Source organism: Apis florea, unplaced genomic scaffold (assembly GCF_048593485.1).
Source record: "Apis florea isolate Af1SG1 unplaced genomic scaffold, ASM4859348v1 contig_2201_pilon, whole genome shotgun sequence".
In the NCBI taxonomy this organism is placed as follows: Eukaryota; Metazoa; Arthropoda; class Insecta; order Hymenoptera; family Apidae; genus Apis; species Apis florea.
In genome coordinates, this window is record NW_028256542.1 from 2,915,898 (window position 1) to 2,936,936 (window position 21,039).

The window sequence follows — 21,039 nt, forward strand, 5'->3', positions numbered from 1 at the left end:
ATGTGTCAGTCGTAAGCGCGATCCCGTCGCGTCGCGCACTTCGACAGACCGGTGAACCGAGTATACGGTTTAAAAAATTATATCCTTTTCTTTTTTTCCTTTTCTTTCTTTCTTTCTTTTAACAACTTCAACAACTAAACGATAAACGTTTGATGAAGAGAAAAATTCGACTTCCACTTCGAATTTACGAATTTACGTTTTTTTTTTTTTTTTTTTTTTTTGAAAGCAAGTTATTCTTCCGTATCCGCTGGTGAACCATGATCAGTGTTTTTATTCATAAGCTGTTCTTTTGACTTTTCGTGAAGATTTTATATGACTATGATTTTTGAAACGTGTAAGTAATTAGTGTAGAATACGGGAATAATATTTGTAGAGATGTTATAGTGATGATGAAAGTTTGGGGATTACTTTGAGAAGGGAAATTGGGATTGGAGGGAAGTAAGTGGTGCAATTTGTAAATTTGCGGAAGTACCCTGTGTGCACGAAGAAAATGATGGAAATTGATGATGGTAATTTTGGTAGAAATGCGTAGATTTCGCTTATTTTAATATTTGAACTAATTTGAAATTTTAAAATATTATTCTCGCAAGAGTCGAAACTTTGGAGATGTAGGAATAATAAAATTTGGAATTCGATAAGTTCTCATGTGATGAGGTAAAAAAAAAGTGTAAATTTTTATTCAAAATTCGACGGGACAAATATTTTTTGTTCTCGACACTTTTGACACTTTTTTTTCAAAATGTGAAACACAATCTTACTAAAAACTCTATTTATCCCATATTCAATAGAATTTAATTTTAATAATATTAAATTTCTTATTAACGTAATATTGAGAAACACACGATTAACTCTCATTCCATATTTCTTTTCAATTATAACATTTTTAATCTTCTTTCTTAAGATGTGAAGCATACAGAAGAAACGAAATTAAAACCTCAAAGTATATTATCCCAATAATCTAAAAGAAAATTAAATAAAATTCTAAGAAAAATTTAATTTTAATCTATATTATTCTTCCGAACAAAAATAAAAAAAATAAAATAAAATCCGAAAGGATTTTGGATTCTTCTGTTCTTGAAGGTAGAAAAAAAAAAAATAAAAAATAGAAAAACAAAGAAGAGAAACATTTTTAAAGCATGACGTACACGGACTCGTGGTACTCGGTACACGGGCGATTATTAATCACACCAATTAGAAGATCGTCTTTAAAGATTCAATTCAGTTAATAGGGCAGTCCGTTTCTCAAAAAATAATCTGTTGCTGTAAAGACACAACTATAAAAGCACAATTATAAAACAAATAAATAAATTTCTTTGAAGAAAAAACAATTTTGATCATTCGTTCAAAGATTCAGAAAACTAATGTAAACTAATTATCACAATCACGATAATTTCTTATTCATACATATTAAAATTATCGGTTTCCTTCTGTTGGATCACGTTTAAAGACGCGAATATGATTGACATAATGATTAACATATGTTTATGCAAATTAATATTTTGTTAAATATCATCGAAGGAACAGAGATTGAATAAAAATTTTACCTCATTTGTCATAACGAATAGTTTTCTTTTGGATACATTTCCACACGTTAACGTGCATTAAATTTTATATAAATGCATATTAATCTAATAATAATAGTAATACATCATATTACAGATTTGTTGCATTGAAACACTTTAAATTCTCTACAATGCACAAATGAAGAAATTAACGTATAATTGTTATAAAAATATTCCTACATATGAAACATATGGAAAAATATATAGGAAATAACAATATATATATATATATGTATAGTTGCATCGAACAATAGTTGGATCAGTATTGATTCACCGTTGGATTCTGGTTAATTCATCCTTTTTCATTGATATGCACGGGCAACGCTCGGCACCTACGAGATAAACTTCCTTTATGTAAATTGAATCGTCTCCCTTCAAAGGATAAGATCGATGTAGCGCCCTACGTGATTTCCGGCCATGCAACGGAGCCCCTCGTCTTAAATAAAATCGGTCCCAGGCGTGGAGATGGATTATGAGTAATGGATTGCTTTTCATTCGTGGAATCGAGACTGTATTCGAATATAGTGGCCACAGATCCGTGACCCGGATACATTAACCGATCTTAGGAGGGAGCATCGGTGACTGATACGCGCCGATTTTAATGAAACTTCACACAATTGTCCATTGAATCTATCTGTTTTTTCCCTCGTTTACTTTTTTCCAAAGGTTTAAGGAAGAAATTAATTTTTCGCTTAAATTTAAGAAATTAAAAGCGTCAAGTATAAATTTTGAAATTTGTTTTTTTAAAGTTTTATCATTTTGAGTCGCGTTTGTTTCATTTGACAGACATAATTATCGAGTTAAAAAGAATTGATATTTATATTTAAATTCGTAATTAAGAGTTTGTTGTATTGTTCTTTGTGGTTAAATGATAAAAATCTCTCGATACTTTTTTCACTTGTTATACTCGAGCTTTTATTCTACACTATCGTATAAAATTACAAATATATTATAAATCTTGAATTTTATTTTATCTTGTTTTTTATAAATCTCTTTTACAGAAAGTCTCGTTTGACAGAAAATAAACGAAAGCGAAGTAAAAGAGAATTAAAGTTAAGTAACATAATTAAAAATATACAATAATACAGATTGTTCCATGTATGACCTAATACGATATATCAGAGGAGGGATAAAAATAGTCATATCGCTATTTGTAAGAGCTAAGATATATCGATTTGCTTTTAATAATTTTTAACTTAGCACAGAGAAGTAGATCGGAGAAGTGGAATGACGTGGTTAAAAATTGAAACTCTTTCTTTTTCATTTCCGTTTACTTTGTTTCGAGGTAGTTTTTTCTCTTCGTCTCAATTTAACAAAAAATAACGAGTACTTATTAAGATTTAATAAATCGAGTTTTCATTTAACCACATCGAAAATATATTTTCTTATCTCGAGATCGAAGGTACTCTTAATTACTTTCCTATTAATTAATTCGGGGATTTAGGTAGAAAAAGAGAGAGAGAGAGAGAAAAACTCGAAATTTGATTGCTCATTACGTAAATGGAGAGCAGCAATTTTCTTCTTTTCCACCGAGCTTTCGCTTTAAAACCCGCCCACTACAATGACCCACTCGCCAGTTTTGCTCGATATATCGATTTTCTAGGGACAACAGGAGGAGTGCCCGTGAAGAGCTTACTACCTTGCCACTTCAAAATAAGAAACGTCTGCCCTTATTTCGACAAAACTATCGTGAAACTTTTTTTTTAATTCGAATTCGAACAACAAGAATCGTGTTTTTCCTTTGATTCGTTCGTTGAATCGTTCAAAAAATGATACGTCTCGAATTTAAAATACGGAATCTCAAGGAAATTCATCATTATAACAAGCCTCGTAACTAGAATATAATTGATATCGATAGAAAAATTTTTGGTGTTTAAATTACTCTAGGTTTAAGTAAGATCAATTTCTCGCAAAGGTACGAAAGCAGTTAGGGGTTAAAGAGATAAAGGGGTTATGCGAAAACGTGTCGGTGGTGACGGGATCGCAATGAAAGTCAATAAACCGTGATGAGTAAGAGAGAGTAACAGTCGGAGTGGTATTAATAAATTAGTGTCTAGTTGCTACAAGCAGCAGCAGCAGCAGCAGCAGCAGTAACAGGAGATGGTGGAATAACGGATAAAGAAAGAATAGGAAAATCGATGGACAAGAGACAGCGATGAAGACGAAGATGGAAAGTGGATATTCGATTCTTTTCCTTGCTGCGAGTTTTCGAGCTGCTTAATCCCTTCGATTTAAGGTTCGATTTATCACAATGAATTTATACGTTTTACACGCTAAAAGATTCAGATATATCGTATTTTTTAAATATTTTGCGAAAGATTGGAAATTTCGTTGGAAAAACGAAATTTTTACTCTGTAAAAATTGTGATTGATCGTGTGTTGGTGATCGAGAACAATTATTATTGCATCATTATACTTTTTTTTGGAATATTAAAAAATCTTGATCGACAAGAGTTAATTTTTCCGTATGCATAAAGATTCGAAGATAACGAAAGAATTGAGCGAGAAAATTAATATCGATACATGAGAAATTTACTATGACTTATCACGTTGGAACTGGCTACGACAGCTCTTTATTCAATTTTAATGTTTGATCAATCTCAATTCGTTCGAGCAACCCAAATTTAATTCGATTACGGCTCCATAATCTCGACTCGAGTTCGAGCTGTTTGACCAATGTTCCATAACCACCTGAATGCCATGAATCTTATATAACAAAATAGTATTAATAGTATTATAGTAAAAAAAAATTCACCAGCAGTATGTACACAATTGCAGTAGTTCAATTATTCTATTTAATATATTATTGTATTGTACATGGTAACAGAATGACCCAGTTAATTTTGATCAAACTTTGTACAGTATGTTTTATGAGTATATAAATATAAGAGAAACTAAAAGTTGATACGAAGTTTATAAACTATTGAACTGGAATAAAACAATGAACGTTAAAACTATTGCCTGTAATTTATACCTATAATTTATATCTACAGATAATTATGAATAAACACCCATACGCAACATACATTCGATTCATCAAGATCAATCAACAAATGCACGAAAAAAATCAGGAACCCAATACTTGGATCGCGTCGAATCTCAATTCAGCTTTCAATTTTCAATCTCACGCAAAAAAAATTCTGCACGATATCAAGATCTCCTTGAATTCGAATCCAAAATCCAAAATTATCCAGAACTAGCCTCGCCAAATAGGCTAACTATGCATAAGAATTCTTAATCCGAATTCCAAGATTCCGAATTCTCCGACTGACCAACTTAACCAATCAACTTTTTAACCAACAATCCTGAACGTCCCCCCCCTCCTCGAGGGGAAAAAAATCTTTCGAACGGATTGAAAAGCTTCCTCGATCCGACGAAGCGAAATTCACGGAATCATCTCGATCCCCCGCGGGATCCACGAACGATGTCCACGAAGAAAGTGGGCGCGTAAGGGAGAGGGAGAGAAAGAAAGAAGGTGGCGAGGTGGTGATCGAGCGTGTGGCATCGAAGGCAACGAAGGAGAGGAGGAGACGTTTATCGTGGCCGAAGCGTGACGATCCGTGTGCACACGCGTGTCGTCCGTGTGGGATCGGATTATCGGTGTGTCAGTGCGAAAGAAGACAATTGACTCGCAGCCGCCGTCGTGCTTGCCGCCGGGGGCCTTCTGACGTCACATCCTGTCCTCTGGCTAGTCGCGATCTCGTTTGGACCACGGCACATCAAGGTACGCAGATTCGTGCGTCCTCAATGTTTGGACGCAGAAAACTGTCACAGACAGTCGTCTGGCACGTGATTTAGCAGCGGCGACTCGCGACCAACCTTTGCTTCGGCCATTTTTCCCTTCTTCCCTCCCCTTTAAAGCGGGTTAAATATCCAGCTCCATGGAAAAAAACTTGAAAACGGATTGAAATCGTGCCGAGGACGAGGATGTGGAGATGGATGTTGATATAAAAATTCGGGAGTGATTTCTTTTTTTTTTTTTTTGTTTCCACCGATCGTTCGATCGAAGGAGGAGATGTGATATATCGAAGGTGAATATTATAATGGTGAAAGGATATAACGATGTGGAGAGGGGATTATCAAGAAAGTGAACGTGATTCTAAAAGTTATTGCATCTTTTTTTCGGTGCATCGAAGTGTGAATAGAAGTGCGGTATGCGTCGATGGAATTTGAGATTCTTTTCAATGGGGTAGAGATCGAGAATTTGAGATTTCTCTCGAAAGATTTCTCTTCTTCCTTTTTTTATTTAACAGTTTAAAACTGGTGTCGTAATTAACCCTTTGATAGAGTGATAAAATTACAAGGAATTCGAAGGACGGAAGTTGGATTATCCTTTCATCTTTGAGAATTTTGAAACTTTTGAGAGTGCAGAGTTTCGTAGTCGATTGATTTGCAAACAATTGCGGTATTACGTTCATAATAACTTTTATGAAGTTTGTGGTTAAACTATCTTTGCCGGTTCAAACCGGTCTTTCTTGGGATTTTTGAGAATTATCTCAAGTTGTTTCTTTCTTAAAAATTGTGAAAAGGTTGAACACTTGTCGCTGTATCTACGATTCTCTATCGATATTTATCCCTTATACTTTTTTACACCTTTCGAATAATTGTCGATTATTTGTATGACGAACGAAAATAAACGCCACGTTCTCTTTATTTAAAAAGAAAAAAAAAAAGTCTCCGAGAATTTGAGGAGAAAGAGAAAACGTGAGAGGAAACGTTGGTTCATTTTTCAGCAAGGAAACAACGATGATCGACCACAAAAGATGGATCTTGCGGATCCTCGTTTTGGCAAACGTTCACGCCGCGATCGCTTCGATCAACCTAACAGATTCATCGGAGATCGATCAATCGAACGAGATGGACTCGTTCACCACGACGAAGAGGACGTTTCTTGACAGGTGTCTGGTGAAGACCGAGCCAGGCCCGTGCAAACAGTACGTCTCCAGGTGGACGTTCATCAAGACTGAAGGGAAATGCAAGACTTTCTCTTACGGTGGCTGCTTAGGGAACGAGAATCGTTTCAACTCGGAAGCCGAGTGTCTATATTATTGCGTGGGTGGTCCTGAACGTAAGGAGAATCAAATAAATTTTGCCACTCGTTCAATTGTTTCATTATCGAATTAAAATATGCAGAGAAGCGAGAAAATGGTGGAAAATTGAGATCGTAATACTTCTTATTTGATTTTCATAGAACGACGATAAGATATTTCTATTAGATTTTTAAAAGATCTTTGTAATATCGTTTCCTATAAAGATAAAAATTTAGTAAATTTAGAATAAGAAAAAAAAAAAAAGAAGAAGAAATAAGATTCTAATAAAAATTGTATTTTTTTTTTATTGAATCTTGATCTTTATCTCGTTTTGGATTTTCTTAGACACACTGTCTTATTTGGTCACGAAGGGGAATGTATTTGTAACGAGCACAGCGACCACGAACACACTGCCTTCTACCACCGCCATCACTTCACGACCAACGTTTTCACCACCAGAACCGACAAAACCGCCTGTGCCAAAGTACAAACGAGGAAAGGTAAATTTATTTCCAATTGAATTTCCTTCAGAAAAAAAAAAGACTCTAACTCAACATGTTTCGAACGTCGAACGAATAAGAAAAATGTACTGAAAGAGTTTTCAATGAGAATTCACTCAGAAAAATTGATCGACAGGAGCTCACCTTCATGGAATCTGGCTACGAGAAAACTTTTATGTTCGCCCAAAGCAACACGTTTATTCAACTGGACGGTAGTGGAATAAAACCGTTTCAACTTCGGTGAGTAATCCTGACTTTACTCGAAAGGATTTTAAAACGAGAGAACGAAATATCAATCTGTCAAAAAAAGACGATGAATACGTTTAAATACAAGCGGTAGTTTTTTTTCCCTTCAACATGAATATATTCAAAATTTGATCGTCGTTAAAACAAGGATAAAATTTAAATTCGGATAAAAGTTGAAGTCAAAAAAAAAAAAAATATCAAATTTCACGAGTGAAAAGGGATAAAAGAATGATATAAATCGGGATACGAAGATTTTTCAAATCACCTATTTGCTATAAGTCTTCAAAAAATTGCATAATTGCATCAAAGATGCATGCAGAGATAAAGAACAGCCTAATTTTTTAAACGTGAATAAAAATAATGGTTCTAATTTCCTAAAATAGAATTATTCCTATTATTTTTAGCACATATTTATTTATTATATCTTATAAACGCATAAGATCAATTCTTCGTTGATAAAAATCCTATCAATTTTCAAATGATTTTTCTTCCTTAAATAATAAGGATTCCAGATATATATCAGATTAAATCTAAAACCGAATTTTTCCCTCCCTTCCAAGTGACAAGAATTCTAAATATCTAAATTAAATCCAAATCCGAATATTCTTTCTTAACTTAACAATAGTTGAAAAAAATCATCGTTAAGATCAATGATTTCAATTTGCAGACTGTGTCGCGAGATATCGTTCAAATTTCGCACAAAATTGCCCCATGGTTTGCTGGTCTATCACAGCGTCAAGGATCGGCCAGAGATCCGTTTAGACCCGTATGCTCTGTACGTGATCGTGGAGAAAGGGCAGCTGAAAGTGGTGCACGTGTTCGGGAAACGATCGACCAGTTTGACGGTCGGCGAAGGGTTGAACAGGGATGAATGGCACAGCGTTTTGGTGAGGATCGACGTCCACGGGGCGAAATTGATCGCCAGGGTGGACGATAAACAAGAGGAGACCACGCTTGAAGTTTTGGAACACGTGATCAATTATGGAGTGTCCGAGGAACTGGCGTCTGTCGTCCTTATCGGTGGTAATATACACTTTTCAACTTTAGTTTTTTTTTTCTTCGATGGAAAAATGTAGAATTTTTTAAACTTTAAGAAAAGAAATAATGCTCTCTTTCTGACGAATATTAAAATTTTCTACGAAATCAATATATTATCGTATATATCGAATATATTTTTTTGAAAATGATCAATTTTAAATATCAATCCAGTTATAATTTCACTATTCGACCAAAGATATTACGTTAATGATCGTATGCAAAATATATAAATATAAGGATCTCGTTGACGATTAGGTATATCATATTATTGATATCGAAGATAAAATGATGGAATTATTTTTTCTTATTATTTAATCGTGAACTTTCGTCAGGGTTAAGCTCCGAGGAACGATTGCACGGCGTAAAATACATAATAGAATCATTCGTTGGCTGCATAAGAGATATGGTTCTCAGCTCGGGCAAATCGGCCAGCGATTTGTTGCCCATTCAACCTCTGATTGCCACAAAACACGAAAACGTGAGAGAGGGTTGCATAGACAAGTGAGTGACGATTTTTAACATCTCTAGAATGTTGTTATGTTATAATCTTCGTTTTCATTTGATTGTAATTCACACGATGAACAAATTTCAGATGTAGAACACGAGAAAATCTCTGTTTCATCTCGAGTCAATGCGTGAATCACTATAATAGTTTAACTTGCGACTGCTTTGGAACGAAGTACGAAGGAGAACGATGCGATGTATATAGTACGTAATCATTTCAATGCAACAATATTTTCCTGCTGCAAAAGAACATATGATAATCCTAATAAAAATTAATCAGGATCGTGCATAATTGGATCGAAAGATTGGACGAAAATTTGGATGTGAATTCCAAAATCGTTAAAAAAAGTGTAACGATTTTAAAATTAAAGTAGACAATTAATTGGAAGAATCTTTCTTAGATTCGATATATTTATTGTATTATCATTTTAATATTATATTTAAAATTCACATGGAATTTCTTATATATTTTGATGATGGAGCTCGCATCCAATCTTTTCAAAACCTAACGCTAATAAAAAATAAACATCCATTCCAGCGGCCACGATCTTAACATTAAGAGGTTCTTCGTACGTATCTTTCCGCGTTTACGACTGGAAGGACAGAGTTCACTCGTCCGTGAACAGGATAAGTCTAGCGTTCAAGGTATTTTTCATAAATCAAATTACAAATTTCATTTTGTTTTCGCGATCGTAACGAAATTAATTTTTACTCGAAAGACGAAGTGGGACGACTCGGCTTTGTTCTACGCTTCCGGAGAAATCGATGGTACGCCGCACTACGTGGCAGCCTCCATAGTGAACGGATCGGTGCACATCGAATTGGATTTCGGGCACAACTCGAAGATCGCCACCGTGCTCGGCGATTACATCACGTCGAATCATTGGAACAATCTGACGATATTCCACAACGGATCGTTGGTGTTCGTCAGCCTGGACGACGAGATTAAAATACTCGAAATTCCTGGTGAAAATTACAATATGATCATCGATCCTGAGATCTATATAGGCGGTGGTCCGGAATTGCACAAGAAGAAGGGACTTTTGTCGCACAATAATTTCGCAGGTGAGAATACGTGAAATCGAGCGACTCATCGATTTTCTTCCTTCGCGACGATAAATAGGATTAATTAAAATTCGATAAATAAAAATCGTAATAACCGTTTCCTTAAATCAGATTGCATACTTTTATCGCTGGATAATAAAGAAAATGAAAATTTAAACAATTTTTATAAAATAAAATTTCATAGAAATATAATAATAAAAGAAGCAACAAAACGATAGATGGCATCGTCGATTTAAAAATCTGCTAAAGCTGAATTCCAAAGCTGAATTTCTAAAGAGAACATTTCTAAAGAAATCTATACGTTTAAACGTTTACCCCTCACCCACCCCCCTTGAAATCGTGAAATACGATTTTTAAGATTGATGGAGATCAATTGAATCGGTTTCAGGCTCGCTGAAATACGTTTTCTTCAACGACAAGTCCATTATTTATGAGTTGAAGCGTTCCAACCCCATGGTGCATTATATCGGTGTGCTCGAGCCCGAATACTACGAGGCGGATGTTGATGTGATTCCAATAACATATCCGTTCGCGACCAGCCACATTTGGTGGCCAATAGCACGGACCGACTCCCTTAAATTGAACTTCGACTTCAAGAGTTCGAAGCCTGTGGCTGTGGTCGCGTCTGGGGACGTGAAATGTAATCGTAGCCTCGGATACTGGGAGGTACGTTTCAACTTTGAGGAAATATTGGCTGCTTGAAAAACCGGGGGAATAGCGGTGAATGCGATCGTCGACGAGTAAATTTATATAAAATTCGAACAAATCTGATCGGTTGTTAAGGATAAATATATTTTCGTTCGTAGTCATTTTTTGAATTGATTGAAATTATCAATTGTCGCATCTTTAAATAGCAGATGATTCATAAATTATTCGTGACAAGAATTGAGGATGATCATTAATTACGATTAATAAATTCGGAATCTGTAAAATACTCGAATTTAATTGAAAGTTGAAAATTGTACAAACTTTATCAATTGTACGCGCCGATTCTTCAAATTTACAAATCAAACTTGAACCATCTTTCAAATCCAAATTACTGTCCAATTATTCAATTTACATTTTTAACGTTGAAAACTGTTAATGCACAGCTCCAACTGGTGAACGACGAGATCCGTTTCCAACTGATCCCGGTGTTGGGCGAGAACGTCACTGTCACGACTGCAGTGAAGTTCCCGCCTTACAACACGTCTTGGCACGCGGTCGAATTAAATTACACGAAAGGGGAGATCAGCGTTCTGGTCGATTATCGGAACAAGCAGAGCAAATTGTTCCCGATGACGTTCGAGCTTGGCGACAGAGTTATCATAGGAAGTGGAAAGAACAACACGGGTGAGCATCTATGATCGCGTGAACAAACAACGTAACAACAATACACGTATATATATATTTGGTTTTGCATCAGGTTTGGTCGGATGTATGCGCGAGATACGGGTGAACGACGAGAGGATAGAGCCTAGATACGTAATGAACACTGACAGAGTTATGGGAGAAGTAGCGTTGGATAATTGCCAATTCATCGATCCTTGTACCAGGCCGAACACTTGCGAGCACGGGGGCAAATGCTCGGTGAAAAAGGACGAAATCAGCTGTGATTGCACCGACACCGGTTACGTCGGGAAAAATTGCCATTTTAGTGAGTAGAGCGAATTTGTCACTTCGTTAATCAATTGCCGAACGCGTTCATCTTCGTATTGACGAAAAATGGGGGTAAATATAGTTGATCCGAATTTAGAATATTCAACTCTGAGAGCCTCCGAATGTTGTCGCATAAAATGTTGGAAGGAAAACGATAGAGATTGAGAAATTAGAATAAATGGAATTGGATTCTAAAGAAGAAAAAAATTAAAATTTCAGCTAAATTCAGAAAAACGTGCGAGGAATTAGCATTGCTAGGATACACCCAGGACGATGTGTACAAAATCGACATCGACGGTAACGGCAGATTTCCTCCTGCCCTGGTCAAATGCGAGTTCCAATCCATCGAGAACTCGACAAAGACTATCGTGGAACACAATTTACCCTCGCAAGTCGATGTCAGATCGATCGCGGAATCTGATTTCTCGTTCAACATCAAGTACAGACAATTCACCGCGGAGATGCTTCAAGAATTGATCTCACACTCGTTGTATTGCAGTCAGTACGTCAAGTACGATTGCTACAAGGCACCATTGGAATTGCACAGCGCCACGTGGTTTCTCAACTCGAAGGGAACCACCGTGGATTACATTGGAAATGTGAATAGAGGATCTTGTCCTTGTGGAAGTGAGTAAAACCGAAGCTTTTAAGCTAAAGCTAAAAATTAAAATCATTCTGGAATGATTGAAATAATTCTTTCGTGTATTCGAAGATGAGTAAAATTATCGTCACGTGTAAAGAATCACGTTGCCTATCTCACGATTTTAAATAATTTTTAAAATATAAATTTGGCAAAAAAATATTTTATATTAAGAAATTTCTTATTAAAGAGAGCATTTGTGTTAACATTTATTTAATATTAATAAAATTTTCGATTAATCAATACCAAATTGATTCGTAAAATGTTGATTATACAATTTAGAATAATTAAATTATTCAAGGAATTGGCAATCTGTTTGTGTTTAGTGAACAAGACATGCATTAATCCAAATTTAAGCTGCAATTGCGATTTCACTGGAAATGGCGATAAATGGCTTTCCGACGAAGGATATTACGAAACACCGGATTCTTTAGGCATCACAGGAATGGTATTCTTGCAACAAAGAGATCTCGAGGAAGATGCACAAGGACGAATTACCTTAGGCCCATTAGAATGCGTCGAAACGAGTAAGTAATATTTTTATCTAATAATGAAAATATTACTTAACATCGTTTAAAAAATAAATAATTCCTTGCAAGTAAATTTATTTAACATCTCTCAACTAGTTAAAAAATATTCCATTTAAATTCCAATGGAAAAAATTCGATTAAAATTCCCATATCGAAATGAATGATTTACATGTTGATATTGTTGATTTTTGTTAATTCACAGATACACAGAAATACGTTGTGACATTCACCACTTCGCAATCGTACATCGAAGTACCAGGTTGGAGAAAGGGGGATATAGCGTTCAGTTTTCGAACAACTGGAGAGAAAGCTATCCTTTTGTATCAACCACCTATCAGAAACAATTATCCATCTTTCATGGTTGCTTTGACCTCAGAGTATCGATTGACGTTTAATTTCACCCTCAGTACGGGTGTTATAAAGGGTATAGAGGTGGAGAGTAAAAGAAAATTGAACAATGGCGAATGGCAGAAGATTTGGATCGATTACAACAATTATCACGTCAGATTAATGATCAATACAGATTCTCAAATGCTCGACCTCGAGGACAAGTTTGGACCGTTCGAGGGTTCTATGTTCATCGGTGGAGCTACCGCGTGAGTATTATTGTTCTCAAAAATTGTACAACTACAATTTAAATGGTGCGATTCTTTCCTTATTCATCATTATTGAATACTGATTTTATCTGTCATTATTATCTTGAAAAATCAATCAAAGTAAAAATATAATAGTTTCAAAGAAGAAAGTTTTTTATTCAGGAAAAATTTTAAATAAAATATTTTTCAAATGAACAAAATATTAAATTTTAACATATAATTATAAAAGTACTTAAAAAACCATTTGAACAACTATATAAAATTGCAAATTAAGTTTAACGATGATGACACAAGATATTTTCAGAATAGAAAATAACGTATAAATCATTGTAGAAAATTTTGAAGTTCTCATTACGGAAAATAAGGAAAAGAAGGAAAGAAAATATGTAAAAACTCGTTATATAAATCACACGCATAAAACACAATAAAATCAGAAACGATTTTATCTCTCAGAGAACATTTGAGAACTTCTTCGGTTCAGCAAGGACTCATAGGCTGTTTTCGAGGTTTGGTCGTGAACGGGGAGATCCTGGACATTCACAGTTACATGTCTGTTCATTTGTCCGAGATCATCAAAGATTGCAAACCTTTCTGCCAACCGAACAAATGCCAGAACGGTGCCAGGTGCGTAGAATTGTGGAGCAACTACGAATGCGTCTGTGAGAACAAATGGGCCCATTTTGGCGACTATTGCGAGAAGAGTAAGTGCTTCCGCATCCAATTTCAACTATCGGCCCCTTTACAAAGTTCATGTTCAATAATCGAAATAATTCCTTTCCATTGAATTCCGTTCTTTAGACATAAACAACGAGGCGTTGACATTTACCTCACAGAGCGCTTTTCTGAAGAAGAACTACTTTGGCACGGATGAAAAGGACGAAGAGAAATCGCTGTTGAAGAATATACTGATGGAGAATATTCTAATCAATCTGAGAACATACGACACTTATTCGTCGATCTTGTACGCGAACGATAACTTGAACAACTTTGCCCATCTTTACATTTCGAATGGCACTAGTATAGTATATCTGTTCAACGCTGGTAACGAGATTAAGAATATCACTGTGGAATATCCGGGTAATTTTCAATTCAATTAAAAATATCCAAGAAAACTCATGAAATTGCATTATCGTCGTATTTAACAAAACGCAGAGTTTTTAATTTAAAAAGTTGATTTTGACTCACGATCTCGAATATAATAATTTCCCTCCCGTTGTTCGATCGCGAATTTTCAGTGAACACAGGGATCTCGATCCAAATCGCGATTATTCGAAACGAGAAATCAACAACGCTTCATGTGAACGAGTACAATTCTACATTGAACGCTACGCCTGTACTGCTGGACACGTACTCGAACAAACCTTGGATAAACCCTGAGAAAGAAGTGTTAGCTCCCCAGAGGCCGCCAGCATCGCCCACCAGCTACTTCCAGGTGAGATATCAGGGGTTTCAAATTGAATCGAACGATCAGCAATGATCAGCAATCTTATATAGGTGAATCTAGGGGGCTTCGATCCGGATGATTTGCTAAGAGTCGGCAAAGAGGACGCGCAAATTAAGGGGTACGTCGGCTGTCTTGGTGGATTAATGATCGGGGAATACGTGGTTAATTTATCTAAGCTTGCCAACGAGGCTAATCACGAGGGCAGCAAAGAGATACTGCCCAATTGTCAAACGAAATGCGACGCAATGCCTTGCAAGAATTTGGGGATCTGCACCGAAGATTTTGAGAGGCAGGAATCATTGTGCAATTGCGAATTAACGTCGTATTTCGGGGAGCATTGCGCCGATGGTGAGATATTTTTCGACTTAAGTATTAATAATAATCAATTGGATTAATAAATGTCATTTTTTTTCAAAGAGCCACTAAATTTATATAATGTCTATCTAATCTAAGATTATTTTATTGCGTTATCTAACTGTCTATCTGCTAAAACGTTATCTCGATAATTTTTTGCGAAAAAAACTTTAAAAAAAAGAAATTTACCAAAAAATAAATTCCAGTAAATGTTGTAATAATGTTATATGTTATAAATAAAATGCATTTTGATTTTTTGAAACTTGATAAAAAATATTTTCATTAATTAATATTTATTTTTCTATTATATTTTATGTTAATATATGTAATATGTTTGATATTGACCGTTATTTATAGGGGCATTTTATACCGAAAATGCTGAGAAATAGAGTTTGTAAATTCTTAAATCTGCATTACTTAGCAGATTTAATTTTACTTGTTCTTTGGCCTCAATAAATACCGATATTATTAAAAGTTTCATATCTGGATATCCATTAATTAATATTTTGAAAATAAATCGTGTTCTAAATTATACGAACAACTCAGAAATTTTTTCTATTATTTTTGAGAATAGGAAATTAATTGAAACAATTCAGAAATTTCTCAGAATGTTAAATATAATTTAAATAAACGCAAATATTATTGATTTATTATTAAACTTCTCCCCAAGTTCGGGATGATTCCAAGAAGATTTCCAAAAAGATATGATATCAAATTTCTATTTTTTGTTAGAAAAAGGAGCAGACTTCAGTGGTGAGAGCGTTGTTCAACGAGAGTTCGATCTCGTCGGAAAAGTGAACCAAGTGAAAGTTCAACTCGCATTCTCGACCAACGAGCTTCGACAACGTACCACAGCCCTTTTGCTTTTACAGACAGAAAACAAGTAAGTTCTCCTTCCTATGGATTCCTCGCTCGATTTCCCTATCTATTTACGCAGAAAATTTTGAATATACACCTTCTTGAATCCTCTTTTCAAAAGCTTTTCTTTTTTTTTTTTTTTTTTTTCCCTTTTTTCCCTTTCAGAAGAAGCTACTACTTGCTCGTTGCTTTAACGTCGGAAGGCCAATTGATTTTCGAGGAGGACAGAGAAGGATCCGCATTTGGAGTACGTTTGAACGATATAAATTTTTTGAACGGAGCCAGGCACAGTATTTATTACGTTCGAGACAATAGCACTGTCACGTTTTTGGTACGATAAATCAGGTTCCAAATAACGAAACATTAATTCTTCTCATCGAATTCGATGATACGATGACGTTTCTCCATCGATTGTAGATCGATCGTGAACCAGTGACACTGTTACCGATTCCAGCATTGACTCTCGGAGAGGACGAGAGCCCGGGGGTGACCGAGATCCAACTTGGCGGTCTGAACACGACAGACTCGCGATTCAGCGCGTACAAGGGATACACCGGTTGTCTCAGCAGTGAGTTGCATCAAATCCGAATTTGAAACAATGCGATTGAGAAATAAAGAAAGAAAAAGAGAGGAAAGAACTCGTCGACGGCGTGAGAGGATAGTGACGTGATTTCTAATAGGATACTGTGTCTTTCTTATGTCAGACAAAACGATCGTCAGCCACATTGCGATTACGAAATGACGGATACCCTCTTCTTGTAGACGTCGTGGTATCGATCAACGGGGGACCCGACATGAAGCCGCTCGAGGAATATATGCTATTTACGAAACAGGGAAGCGAAACCGTCAGGGCGACGATGCCTGCCGGCGTAAGGAGCGCTCAGTGCGCTGTCTTTCACGTCCAACCGCATGGCCTTGATCCACCCAAAAACGATAGCAACGTGGTAAGCAATCTTTTCATTATCTCGATCAGATTTTCTTGGTACTTCTTGGTACCGTTGGATATTTACGAAGAATGTACGACGACAATCTTTATGCGAGATTACAACTTTTAAATTCTCTTTTAAGAAATTTGATAGAACTTGAATGCTCGACGCCTCGATCTTTTAAAGGTATATAATTCTCGTATAGCATAGCTTGAAACATTAAATTTTTATCTTAAGAATCTCAGAAATCTTATAAGAAACAGTTTAATACGAAGACGGTTGATATATAACACGTATAACAGATTAACAAATGATGCAAATAATAATACCGTAACCAAACTGTCAAAGTTTCAAAGAAAGAAAGAACGAGAACGAAAGAACGGGAGCAAAGTTCGTCGAATCTCGAAACATGTACGTAAGAGGCGAAAACTTTATGCCGAAGGGTGTCGACAAAGTGTGGGTGGAGGACCCCCCGGAGAGGATATCGTACAAGTCGCAATACACGAACGCGACCCAGGAGGAGCAAGGTGCGGGTACTTACATCTTCATCGCGTTGTGTTGCGTATTCGTGACAGCGGTGATCGGTTGTATCTACGAGGTGTGGCGGAGCGCGAGGAAAGATCGGCGTCGAAGACGCGCATCCGGTGTTTCCGTCGCCTCCACGGTTCCCGCGCCCGGCTCTCAGAGATGGCAGACGCAACAATACACGGATCCGTTAACGGGTGGCGTGAAAACGGTCGGGTTCAAGAACGTGGCCGAGGACGAGAAAAGACCGAACGGCACGCACGTGAAGCCCCCCCCGGTCAAGGAGTACAAACCGCTGGCCAATTCGGAGTCGAAAGACTTAATTAACGATAAAAGAGTTCATATCATAGGTGGGCACATTTTGAAATATCGATCGTGTAAAAAAATCGTGTATAACCGCATGTGAATCGTGAAATGTGATTCGAATTTATAATTATATTTTTACATACAGCAGATGAAGAGCCAGAGAAGAAGGAGCTCCTAGGGGTAAATACAGGCATCATCACTAAATCTCCGAAACTGAATCCATTCGTAAAGATTTTTTCTTTTTTTTATAAAAATTATCTATATTAATAAGTTATAAGTAAGCCTGCTGAATAGATTTTGCAAATGGAAAATTTATGATGTATCTGATGTTGCATGAAGAGAATGTTGATTAAATCGATCGAATTCTTTTAATAATTTGACCGTGTCTACTTTGCAGGCTCGCTTTTCAGGTAATTCGAAACACTCGAAATAAATGAAAATCCGTTGATGAATAAAGTAGTAACTAATTACTACGATATTTCGTTGGGAATATTTTCATAAAGAATGATTTATAGGAAAAAAAAAATTAATACTTTTTTTTTGTTTATATTTAATTAATTTTGATAAGTTCGAATATTAATTTAAAATATATATATATACAAGATGTTCACACTATTAACTGTCTATATGAATTTCGTGAGATTATTAGAATACGAATTAAAATTTTTTATTTTCATTTTATTCTCTCGTATAAAGTCTATAGGATTGTACCATATTCAAATTATACACCCTTATAGATATTTTCTAAATATCGAATGTATTATTAAATTAAAATCCAAAAAATTAAGATACGATAAAATAAACAATTAAACATAAATGCAGGATTGTACCATGTATCCAAAATATACATCCTGGAATTAAAATTAAGATTAAAAAAAAAAAAATTAAAATGAAACAAACAGAATTGAACTTCATTACTAAAAATAACTATATATTTTGTGAACATCGAATGTATATGTATGAAAGATAATTTTAAAAGAAAAAAAAAACAATTAAAAGTAAATTTTCAACATCTCAAATCGATCTACTTCCAGTCAATGGAAGATCTACAGGAGGAACCGGAACTGGAAGAATGCGAAGAAGAGGAACCAGATGAAGAGGATGAAGATGAAGATGAAGATGACCCCAAAGAACAAAATACAGACGAGGAAGAGATACATCAAAAAACAGAACGTACTGATGATAATGATTTTGTCAAGTCGGTAAGAAAAACATCGAGAAGTTATTCCTTGAATAGATAGGTATCTGTCCTTGAAATACGAATCATCTGATATTGAAAGAAATATTGAAAGAAATAGCAAATCTATTTTTTAAAGATCTCAAAATACATATCTATATAATAATAAGTACAAAATATTCAGATTACTGATTTTGTTGAAGATTGTTGAACATTGATAGAGATTTAAAAAAATATTATAAATTAATGATATACTTTTGTTTTAAAAAAAAATACTATAAATTATAAAATTAAATATTTAATATTCTTTAATTGTTTCCCCTGTACTTTATAATGCCTAATAATAAAACTTTCTAAACAAAAGACTAAATCTATATACCAGTGTTCAAAATTTCAACAAAATCAGTAATTCAAAGATTTAGAAAAAAGATACAAAGAAATTTTTTTATAAATCAAATTAAGAAATGAAAATCAAATTTTATTACTCTTTTCTCTTTTCTTTATAATTTTTAAATTAGTCAAATTCGATTTTATTAAGCTGAAGAAAAATTTTTATTTCAAAGACAGATTCGATTTCACCATAAGCTATGTTCGGATTTTGTTGGATATATTCAATAACATTTTGATTGTGTAACACACCAATGTTATTCACATCCATTATCATCACACACATTTGTTATTTATCTTTGTCGGCTTTGTATGTATGTCCCTCGTACACTTTTTTTTTATATACATATATATATATATATACACGTAAATATAAATATGCAATATTGATTATGTTATACGAACAAATAAAACATCCTTAAAGAAATTAATTTTTCAAACGTTGTAACATCTCATTCCTCGTAAATCCATTAAATATATTCTTCCTATAAATCATTTCATCCGATAATCGATTAGGAAATCATCTCATAGAATCGATTTGTAAAATGCACAAAAAACTGAGAGATAAAAGGGATTGGGATGCAACGAACAATAATCGAAAATATATGATACTTTCAGCCAGAAAATTCGTCTAGGATAAGTGTCGAAGAGAGTGTTGATTCCTTAAACAACAATCCAAAACACGATGAAACAAAAACGCAATACGAAGTTTAAAGGTATTCAGTATTATCGTATAGCTTGTTGCATCCTTTCTTCTTCTGATTAGTCATTTGCTTCTTGATTATAATGCAAATGTAATTTGCATTCATTTTGCAAAATATTAACGCGAATAATTTTAATAAAGGAGAAGATATAAAGATTTGAAAATAATAAAATATTAAAACGTTTTTTAATATTTTGAAATATTATAATGCGAATTACATTAGGATTATTATCACAGAATAAGAACATGATTAGTACTATTAATTTGTGGTATTTCCAATAATTATTTTATTGAAAATCATTGCATGATTCTATACGATTATAATATAGAAAAATTGTCTTTTTGTGCTCTCCGTTTTTTATATATATTATTAGTTACCTGTTCCCATATTAAAAATGAAGCTTTAAATAAAAAATTTTTTTTATAAAGTAAAATTAAATTGTTAAGTTTTGTAAAGTGAAAAATATAATTTGTTTCAATTATAATAATGCAAAATATAACATAAATCAACTTTAATAAAATGAAAATATTCGAACAAAATATTCAATTGCATGAATTATAAAATATTCTTTCATTTTCAATTACAGATAATATTAAAACTAAGAAATTAACTAGGAATAGTATCAAATTTATATTAAAAAAAAAATTGACTATTGATAAAGAATGCATCAATCAATATTGCATGAATTATAAATATGCAAAAAGAACTAATAGAATGTATTGCATTAAATGAATGCATGTTACATTAAAAAATTATTAATTATAATTTCTATAACAACGTTCACTTTTTCCTAAACTTTCCTTGAAATGAAATCAAAATAATATTTTCACTACCTAACATTTTCAAATTGAAAATTACTTAAAATAAGTTTCATCTTATTTAGGAAAACACGCTAAATGGTATTGGACAACGATCAAGAATCGAAAATTTATTTTCAGGTCAGTATTATTTTAATTATTTGTGAAAGAACATACTTTGTAAAAATAATACTTTTAAATAATCTATCTAA

The 21,039-nt window shown here is 34.3% G+C and overlaps 1 protein-coding gene across 15 annotated transcripts in view; it reads left to right on the plus strand.

Moving 5' to 3' along the window:
• Positions 1-21,039, plus strand: part of axo (axotactin) — a 21,914-nt gene continuing 875 nt past the window's right edge. Inside the window, exons 1-28 of one of the 15 annotated variants that reach the window (XM_086917463.1) lie at positions 1-509; positions 3,620-3,798; positions 6,296-6,630; positions 6,938-7,092; positions 7,229-7,332; positions 8,006-8,361; positions 8,709-8,877; positions 8,969-9,084; positions 9,419-9,525; positions 9,600-9,945; positions 10,334-10,611; positions 11,037-11,277; positions 11,351-11,581; positions 11,803-12,210; positions 12,550-12,750; positions 12,956-13,349; positions 13,803-14,050; positions 14,148-14,426; positions 14,585-14,781; positions 14,844-15,141; positions 15,880-16,030; positions 16,171-16,336; positions 16,423-16,573; positions 16,768-16,949; positions 17,374-17,806; positions 17,908-17,987; positions 18,797-18,964; positions 20,914-20,968. In XM_086917463.1, the coding sequence (XP_086773589.1) occupies positions 6,309-6,630; positions 6,938-7,092; positions 7,229-7,332; positions 8,006-8,361; positions 8,709-8,877; positions 8,969-9,084; positions 9,419-9,525; positions 9,600-9,945; positions 10,334-10,611; positions 11,037-11,277; positions 11,351-11,581; positions 11,803-12,210; positions 12,550-12,750; positions 12,956-13,349; positions 13,803-14,050; positions 14,148-14,426; positions 14,585-14,781; positions 14,844-15,141; positions 15,880-16,030; positions 16,171-16,336; positions 16,423-16,573; positions 16,768-16,949; positions 17,374-17,806; positions 17,908-17,987; positions 18,797-18,964; positions 20,914-20,968 (5,836 nt within the window). In that variant the 5' untranslated portion in view covers positions 1-509; positions 3,620-3,798; positions 6,296-6,308. Of the gene's footprint in view, positions 510-1,805; positions 3,799-4,923; positions 5,287-6,295; positions 6,631-6,937; positions 7,093-7,228; positions 7,333-8,005; positions 8,362-8,708; positions 8,878-8,968; positions 9,085-9,418; positions 9,526-9,599; positions 9,946-10,333; positions 10,612-11,036; positions 11,278-11,350; positions 11,582-11,802; positions 12,211-12,549; positions 12,751-12,955; positions 13,350-13,802; positions 14,051-14,147; positions 14,427-14,584; positions 14,782-14,843; positions 15,142-15,879; positions 16,031-16,170; positions 16,337-16,422; positions 16,574-16,709; positions 16,950-17,373; positions 17,807-17,907; positions 17,988-18,796; positions 18,965-19,944; positions 20,043-20,913; positions 20,969-21,039 lie in introns of those variants that run through there. The other 14 variants (XM_086917462.1, XM_086917465.1, XR_001111611.3 and 11 more) reach the window with 14 other exon arrangements.